This window comes from Myotis davidii, unplaced genomic scaffold (assembly GCF_000327345.1).
Source record: "Myotis davidii unplaced genomic scaffold, ASM32734v1 scaffold508, whole genome shotgun sequence".
Lineage (NCBI taxonomy): Eukaryota > Metazoa > Chordata > Mammalia > Chiroptera > Vespertilionidae > Myotis > Myotis davidii.
Window position 1 is genome coordinate 128,302 of NW_006299262.1, and position 9,402 is coordinate 137,703.

The 9,402-nt window shown below is 38.0% G+C and overlaps 1 protein-coding gene across 1 annotated transcript in view; it reads left to right on the forward strand.

Moving 5' to 3' along the window:
• The window catches only part of RFX7 (regulatory factor X7), a 62,583-nt gene extending 53,181 nt beyond the window's left edge, over positions 1 to 9,402 (forward strand). Inside the window, exons 7-8 of the mRNA XM_006774751.1 lie at positions 1,872 to 2,167; positions 3,292 to 9,402. Coding sequence (XP_006774814.1) covers positions 1,872 to 2,167; positions 3,292 to 6,567 — 3,572 coding nt within the window. The 3' untranslated portion in view covers positions 6,568 to 9,402. The remainder of the gene's footprint in view (positions 1 to 1,871; positions 2,168 to 3,291) is intronic.

The window sequence follows — 9,402 nt, forward strand, 5'->3', positions numbered from 1 at the left end:
CCCCTGCTGCCTGCTCACCCCTAACCTCCTCTGCCTCGGTCCTACCACCAAGGCTTTGTCCGGAAGGTCTCCTGGTCTAATTAGCATATTGCCCTTTTATTAGTATAGATATCTTTAAATTTATAAAAGATTTATCTCAGCCAGAATTATAGTTTCTAAAATAACTTCACTCTTTTATCTTAATCATTTTAATATTGATATTTTTCATTCAGTTTATACTTTTCAGAAGCTTTAAATTTCTGTGGTGTGTGTGTGCGTGTGTAATTGTTTTGTCCTTTCAACTTATGGTCAATTGAGGACCACTTCAGCAAAATAATCTCTTACTAGAGCCTTCTCATAATTTTTTCTGTTTGCATATACTTGCACATGGGCAGGAGAGTGCTTGGGCAGCCTTGTCTAGCTAGACATCTTGCATGTGCCACCTCATTTGTTCTCCCAGCGGTTCTAACACCTTTGGTACAATTCACCTTATCCTTTGAAGGTGAATTTGGTTTTTTATAAATTTAGTCTGCATATTATATAGAACAGGTTGTGTTACAAATGTTCTTTTGTGAGTCAGCTGCTTGGAACTCATTCCTGTCCAGAAACCCTGGCAGGAGGGATAAGACAGCTTTGAGCCTTTGGCAGGGACTTCCAAGGATGCAGGTGTCCAGAAGCCAGAGCTGAGACTCGGGGCCAGGAGGGAGCCATGCAATTTGAGCTAAATTTGAAGAGAAAAAAAATAGTACTTAGGTGATAAAGGAGGTGAGGGGTCAGAAGATGAGTGATTATTGAGGAGTGGAAGAGAGCTCACAGTCACATCTTTCTCTCCTTCCTGTCTCCCCCTCCTCAAGTTGTTGTTAACAAAACAATGAAAAGCAGAAATTGGAGTGGGAAAGGAATGGCAAGATGTACCAGCAGGATGGTGTTGTCTTCTCTATTCCTTCCCACTGTTTTTTACCAGCCACAGCTTACTTTCTAATGACCCTAATGCCACACCATAAATGTGAAATGAGCTTTTTAAAATATTGTGTTATATGATCAATTTTTCTGAAAATGTGTCTCTTGCCTATTTCATCATTCCTTTTTCTCAGTGTTGATCTTCACTACTGCAGTAAAAGGTTTTCTCCATGACACTTTTTCAAAATATCTTAACCTCAGTTTTATTAAGAACCTGTTTAATTTCTAATAGATCCTACTGAAATAATTAATTATACAGTTACAGTTAAAATAGTAGTAGTATCATTTTTCAGAATTTCTGGTAGAATTAAAAGCTTCCCCATACAATTTTTTTCTAAGATATGGATGGTTTCAGCAAATATTTATTGAGTGCCCCTCATGGGCTGAATATTAAAATCATAAAAATTCATGAATTTCTATTAGAGAAGGAGAGAGGAAAATTTCTGACATCTACTGATAAAATATAAAACATGCTCTCTTGGCGTTTATTTATCTTAGCTTCTGAACATTTATAACATAGCTCCTACTCTTCAAAATCTTGATCTGTTATTGTTGGTTGAACTGAACGAACCATATTTTAAGATGTCCCACTAAAACCGTATTAACAAATGTTTATAAATTGGAAGTCTAATACTTATGCTTTTTTTAACTCAAAAAAAATTTGAGTTAAAATTTGCTGGGTTTTGTTGCTTTGTCCAGTAGAGGGGTACATACTCAAAGAAATTTCAGAGGGAAGGTGGGTGTTTAGGTGGGAAGAAATCAACCAAAGAACTTATATGCATATATGCATAACCCATGGGCACAGACAATAGGGTGGTGAAGGCTTTCAACAATAAAGATTTTTTAAATAAAATTAAAAAAAGAAAGTGAGCTGTAACTGCCTTTTATGAAAGAGAGTATTTACTGTAACTCTCCTTTTTGTTTATTTTCAGGAATTAAAGGAATTACACAGCCTTCTGCTTTTATACCTACAGCTGAAAGTAATTCCTTTCAGCCTCAAGTGAAGACTTTGCCATCACCTATAGATGCTAAACAGCAATTGCAACGGAAAATTCAGAAGAAGCAGCAAGAACAGAAACTACAATCCCCTTTGCCAGGAGAATCCTCAGCAAAAAAATCGGAAGGCACGACAACCAGTGGAGTGACTAGTCTTTCCAATGGAAACCCTGCGATCCTCTCTCCTCAGCCTATCGGTATCGTTGTGGCAGCTGTCCCTAGTCCCATTCCGGTAATATCATGAAAGTGATTGGTCTTTTGGGGATGGTGGGAAATCAGTCATTTAATTAAAAGTGGCACATGAGAAGGAGTCAGGTATAGAAGATTCAGTTATAAACTGATTTTGTGACCACAGATAGATTCAGCTTTACTTGGTTGCCTTTCATTCAGAATATACCTTATTGATTACAAAATGAGCTATAACATGAACATAAGTAAGAATACAAAGGTCCAAGCTTTATAAAATATGTAAGAGATAAGTCATTTTCAGAGTTGTTTCATCTCTAAGCCAGGACGATGCAATTGCAAACTTTTTTTGGTTTAAACTGTTTTTTCTTTTTAACATTCAGATAGAGCAAAATTTAATGTGTGTTGATGATACTTTAACATAATCCTAGCTCTGTGGCTTGCTGGACATAGGACCTTGGGCAAGTCCGTTAGCTACTTAGCTACTGTTTCCTTATCAACAAATAGAAGTTATGTTCTCCTTTCCTGTCTCACACAACTGAGGTTATTCTGAAGGAGGTTTTTAAAATAAGAGTGCATCTTGCTAATAAAACAAGGTGGTATTTTATGTTATAGATGATATTATAAAGGAGATATTTCTTTTTGTTGTTGTTCTTATCATCGTTGTCATTAATGCATGAACTACCTAGTAACCAAATTCTTGCACTATTCTCTGTAGAGCAAACTTGAAGAGACATTAGTTTTATCTGAAACCTGCCCACAGTGGTTTAGTTACTAATGTCCAAGACAGACCATTTATAAGACTGTCTCCTGTGAGTGAGTCATCTTCTGGGCACAGACTCCAGTAGATAACCTTTATAGTCATGTGTTTCTTCAAGATTTTATCTCTTTCTATAATCTCCTTAAAAAGCATTGTTTTAGCAAATATTCATTATCTTAATGTTCTTATATATTGTATTTTGTAACTATATTGTGCTTATGTTACATTCATTAGAATATATGTCTGATTGTATAAAACTGATCTAGAAGAACTCTCATCTGATGTAGGAACTGTCTTTTTTTCTTTTTAGCATAACATTTATAATACTTTAATACTGCATAAATATGTGATTTATTGTTCATATCCTAGACTTGTTAAATCTTATTTTTTTGTTTTTCACTTTTTAATAGGTCCAAAGGACCAGGCAGTTGGTAACATCACCAAATCCAATGAGTTCTTCTGATGGCAAAGTTCTTCCTCTCAATGTACAAGTGGTCACTCAGCACATGCAGTCTGTGAAACAGGCACCAAAGACTCCTCAGAATGTCCCAGCCAGTCCTGGTGGGGATCGTTCTGCCCGGAACCGCTACCCTCAGATCTTACCTAAACCAGCCAACACCAGTGCACTCACCATTCGCTCGCCAACTACTGTTCTCTTTACTAGCAGTCCCATCAAAACTGCTGTTGTACCCACTTCACACATGAGTTCTCTAAATGTGGTGAAAATGACAGCAATATCCCTCACACCCAGTAGTAGTAGTAGTGCCCCTCTTAAACATTCTGCCTCAGTAAACAGTGCTACAGGAACAACAGAAGAATCAAAGACCTTTCCACAGATCAAGAATGGTTCTGTTGTTTCACTTCAGTCTCCTGGATCCAAGACCAGCAGTGCCGGGGGAACGTCTGCTGTGGAAGTCAAAATGGAACCGGAAATATCATCGGATGAGCATCCTGTACAGTGCCAAGAGAATGCTGACGGTACTAAAGCTCCTAAAACAACGCCTAGCGCCCTTTCGGGACAGAAATGTAATTCAGATGGAGTAGTGCAAAAACCTTCACCTGAAGGTGTCACCGAAATAAAAGCAACTAAGGTCTGTGACCAGAGGACCAAATGTAAGAGTCGCTGTAATGAAATTCCACCAGGCACTTCGACAGGCAATAATCAAAGCACTATCACTCTCTCAGTTGCCACTCAGAACTTAACATTCACCAGCACCAGCTCACCATCTAATGGTGACTCAATAAATAAAGACCCTAAATTATGCACTAAAAGTCCAAGAAAGCGACTGTCTTCTACATTGCAAGAATCCCAGGTGCCTCCTGTAAAGAAACCAATTGTGGAACAGCTTTCTGCAGTCATAGAAGGTCAGAAACCAGGCAGTGTTAAGAAGGACCAAAAGGTTCCACATTCAGGGAACGCAGAAAGCTCAGCAGCAGGTGCTCCGATTCCTAGCATGGTATCAATAAATGTCAACTCACACATGATGGCAAACCCATCCTTGAATTCTTCTGCCCTTATCACTGGTGATTCAGCTTTGGAACAGCAAACACCATCCTCATCTCCAGATATAAAAGTAAAACTTGAAGAGAGTATCTTTCTCTTGGACAGTGATTCAAAAACAGATGGCAGCTTTAATCCAAACGAATGGCAACAGATCACTAAGGATTCTGGGTTTGTGTCTGCTGCCTGTGAACAACAGCAAGATATCAGTGTTATGACAATTCCTGAGCACTCTGATATCAATGACTTAGAGAAATCTGACTGGGATCTAGAAGGAATGCCTCAGGACACATACACCCCGCAGCTACATAGCCAGCTACAAGAATCTTCTCTGAATCAAATACAAGCACAGTCTTCAGATCAGTTACCTCTACAGTCTGAACTGAAAGAGTTTGAACCTTCTGTTTCCCAAACAAATGAAAGCTACTTTCCTTTTGATGATGAACTTACACAAGATAGCATTGTGGAGGAGCTGGTGCTTATGGAGCAGCAAATGTCAATGAACAATTCTCATTCTTACGGTAACTGTTTGGGAATGACCCTTCAGAATCAGTCGGTAACTCCAGGAGCTCCAATGTCATCTCACGCCTCCAGCACCCACTTCTACCATCCAATCCATAGCAATGGCACTCCGATCCCCACCCCCACCCCCCCCCCCACTCCTACTCCAACCCCTACCCCTACCCCAACCCCAACCTCTGAAATGATTGCTGGGTCTCAGAGTCTGTCACGGGAGAGCCCTTGTTCCAGGCTAGCCCAGACCACACCTGTGGATAGTGCTTTAGGAAGTAGCCGACATACACCCATCGGCACTCCACATTCTAACTGCAGCAGTAGTGTCCCTCCCAGCCCTGTTGAATGCAGGAATCCATTTGCATTTACCCCTATAAGCTCCAGTATGGCATATCATGATGCCAGCATTGTCTCAAGTAGTCCTGTGAAACCGATGCAAAGACCCATGGCCACACACCCTGACAAAACCAAGCTTGAATGGATGAATAATGGGTATAGTGGGGTTGGTAATTCATCAGTTTCTGGCCACGGCATCCTCCCAAGCTATCAGGAGCTAGTGGAAGACCGTTTCAGGAAACCTCATGCTTTTGCTGTGCCTGGGCAGTCTTATCAGTCCCAATCCAGACATCATGACACTCATTTTGGTCGTTTGACTCCTGTCTCTCCTGTGCAGCATCAAGGTGCCACTGCAAATAACACCAACAAACAGGAGGGTTTCGCAGTCCCTGCCCCTCTCGATAATAAAGGAACTAATTCATCTGCCAGCAGCAACTTCAGATGCCGGAGTGTGAGCCCTGCTGTTCATCGCCAACGTAATCTTAGTGGAAGCACCCTCTATCCAGTATCTAATATCCCCCGCTCTAATGTGACCCCCTTTGGAAGTCCCGTCACCCCAGAAGTTCATGTTTTCACAAATGTTCACACAGACGCATGTGCCAACAACATAGCTCAAAGAAGTCAGTCAGTTCCATTGACAGTCATGATGCAGACAGCCTTCCCAAACGCTCTTCAGAAGCAAACAAACAGTAAAAAAATAACCAGTGTTCTGTTGAGTAAACTGGATTCTGAAAATGATGATGCAATGAGAGGTTTGGGCATGAACAACCTGCCCTCCAATTACACAGCTCGGATGAATCTCACTCAGATTTTGGAAACTTCCACTGTTTTTCCTAGTGCCAATCCTCAGAATATGATCGATTCCAGCACTTCTGTCTATGAATTCCAAACACCATCTTACCTCACCAAAAGTAATAGCACCGATCAGATCAGTTTTTCTCCTGGAGATAATCAAGCACAATCAGAAATCGGAGAGCAACAGTTAGATTTCAACAGCACTGTTAAAGACCTGTTGAGTGGCGACGGCTTGCAAACCAACCAGCAGCTGGTAGGTCAGGTGGCCTCTGATCTCACGAGCACTACATCTGATTTCTCTAGTGATATCAGGTTGTCTTCTGAGCTCTCAGGCAGCATCAATGATTTGAACACGTTGGACCCAAATCTACTGTTCGATCCAGGTCGTCAGCAGGGACAAGATGATGAAGCTACACTGGAAGAATTAAAGAATGACCCATTATTTCAACAAATCTGCAGTGAATCCATGAGCTCTATGACTTCGTCAGGTTTTGAATGGATAGACAGCAAGGACCATCCTACTGTTGAAATGTTGGGTTAAATTGTGTTTTATAATATGTAGCACACTGTATCTAAAGACATATGTATTGTATTTGTCTTAATGGAAGTGCCTCCCGCAGCAGAAACACTTACTATTAATTGTGACATTTTCAAAGTTTGCTGCAGAAGTGGTTTCTTCTTCAATAGGAAATGGTTAGACTCGCCTCAGTTCTTAAAAAGTTTCTGAAAAGACAGTAGGCTGTAGGAGAACAAGTATTAGGTCTTAAATTTTATAATGTTCCCCATTTTAATCACATTGTTTGCTAGTAAACATTTGACTAACCAGCTTTTACAGGAGCAGTCTAGGGCTTTATTTTGTGTAAGTTCATTTTAATTCATCGGTTGATCTGCACAGAATTTAGAGGAAACCATTGGTTTTAGACATAAGCTTTTTGTTGTTGTTGGCATTATCTTTTAGATATGAAATCATAGATGAGGTGAATTGTAGGCAAGAAGTTCTTCCTCGAAACAGGGATTATATTCAGGTTATTTTAAGTATTTAGGCTTGAAGCATAGAGCTACTGTAGAATGAGAAATCTCTATAGATCTTTCTGGGGCTTCAGTACCATTTGCACCTGCAATGAAGGGCTTAAATAGGAAAAATATAACGAAAAATTCAATGTTAATTTAAGGAAAGCAAAAGCTGCACTATAATTTTTCAAAGGAAAAACTAGTAGCCATTTATGTTTGTGACCTTGCATTAATCTTATTTTAAAAAGTTGATTTTAATATGGAGCCAACATACATACACATACAGACACACAAAACAGATAACTCCAAGCATTGTAATTTAATAGAATAAATAGGAGCATTTTAAAAAATTATTTTATGTTTATTTGGTGACTGAGGCAGGGAAATTGAGAAGGGCAATAAAGCATTTTCTTAGTTTCATTACAATGGCTGCATGCACATATTAAAATTCTATTTAAGATTTATTTTGAACTTTTAATTATAATATTCTTAAGTCCTCAACGTAGTAACTGACTCCATCACTCCTCCTGAATGTGGTAATACAGTCTGATCATGAGACCTCTTTGAGAACAAGCAGGAGGGAGGTAACATAAAAACCTGAACAAAAACGTTTCACCACCTGAGGTCTGAAGCCACAAACCTTTATATTTGTGATAAAACAAAGGGGGATATCAATATTACTTGAAGAAGAGGAGCATTTTATTACATGCTTAATTTATTTATTGTGATAACCACAATTGCAAAATAAGCACTCAGGATTTGTTTTAAAATGTTTCTCTCCATGGCTCCCATTTTGTTTTTCGAATAATTGTTTATGAATTTCACATTGACACAAATCTGCTCACTAGTTGACAGCTCCATTTAACTGTTTTCAAGATTACTTTGAGAAAGATTTAGAAATTGCCATTAGGTTTCTAAGCTAACATTAAACCATTGCTGTGCTACCTTGAACCCAGCTAAGTTTTCCTTTACCTCAATTAGTTAGCCAATCAGAAGACTACAATCAGTGACTGTTTAACAATTGTAATGAAGGGTTTAATTTAATAAGGTTTCATTGTTCACTAAATTTGCAAGGTAGGGTATTAATATATTTTGATAAATAAATGGTGCTAGGGTTGGCTCACAGGTTTATATATCGTTATGTCCTAGTTATTGGCATTTGTGTATGTTTGCTGTTATCTTGATTTAATGATCTGTTAGATTTTTTTTTTCTTGATGCTAGTTATTTCTTCACTGTACATTGAGACACAGCACTACTGCACACCAAAGTATGCAATACCCAAAGGAAACTGTGTGATTTCTTGTAACAAATGATGGGAGCCTTTCTCTATGAGATACTCTGAAAAGGAGACTTTGAGGCCATTCTAATCCCATGTTTACATTATTAGCTTCCTACTAATATAAAAATAATGGAAAATTTTTTGATAAAAAAAAAATAAAAACTGGAGGATTTTTAACCCCTGTACAGTATTGCAGCAAACACTTTAAATTTGGTTGAATTCGTCCAGCAAACTTTCTGGGGTTCATATATTGCACTAAATTTGTTGAACCTGTGGTAGGCACATCTCTTAGGATAAATGCAACCAATACAGTCCACAGATTAAACTTTTTAAATGTGTTTCATTATGAAAAGACAAAATGTCATCAAAGTGACAGATAAAATTGTCTTATGTAGCAATGTGCATTGATCTCAATGAGATATTTCTATTTCTTATTCTCTTACATGAGAATATTACAGCAGGAAGAATTAAGTTTAGTTTGCTTCACCATGTTAATACATGATCACAAATGTGCATGAGTGTTATTGACTTATCTTGTACAGTACTAGGTATTCCTGTAACCACTTTTTTTTTTCTTGGCTGTATTGAAACTGGTTCAGTGTTAACCAGACAAGCATAGTTATTCACAAGTTATTTACTTTTTTATGTTTACTAATTCTGCTTAGTTATTGTTGAATATGTTCTTTTTTTCAGGTTATTTTCATTGTTTTGATGTTTAAAACATTTTGCATACTGTTTATCATGATAAGACTTCATGAAGTAAATAATTTTGCATATAATTGCAATAAGCACTGACTTTTGAACTGAAAAGAAGGAAAGTGTTTTGTGCAGTGCATCTGAGGTTCATATAAGAGTCTTGTACTATAATGTGCTTAACTACATCATAAATGACAAAAACAAGCCCTGTTTCATGTTTCATTTAGTGCAAAGTCAGATTTCCCCAGAGTTTTGTTGTCTGTTGTACCTGCTAAAACTACAGTAGTTGAATATTGCAGTAGCATTTCAGTTCTCTTTTTTTATTGAAAGTGCTCAAAAATTGTTTTTTAAATGTTTTCAAAATCAATTAAAAAACATTTTATATTAAA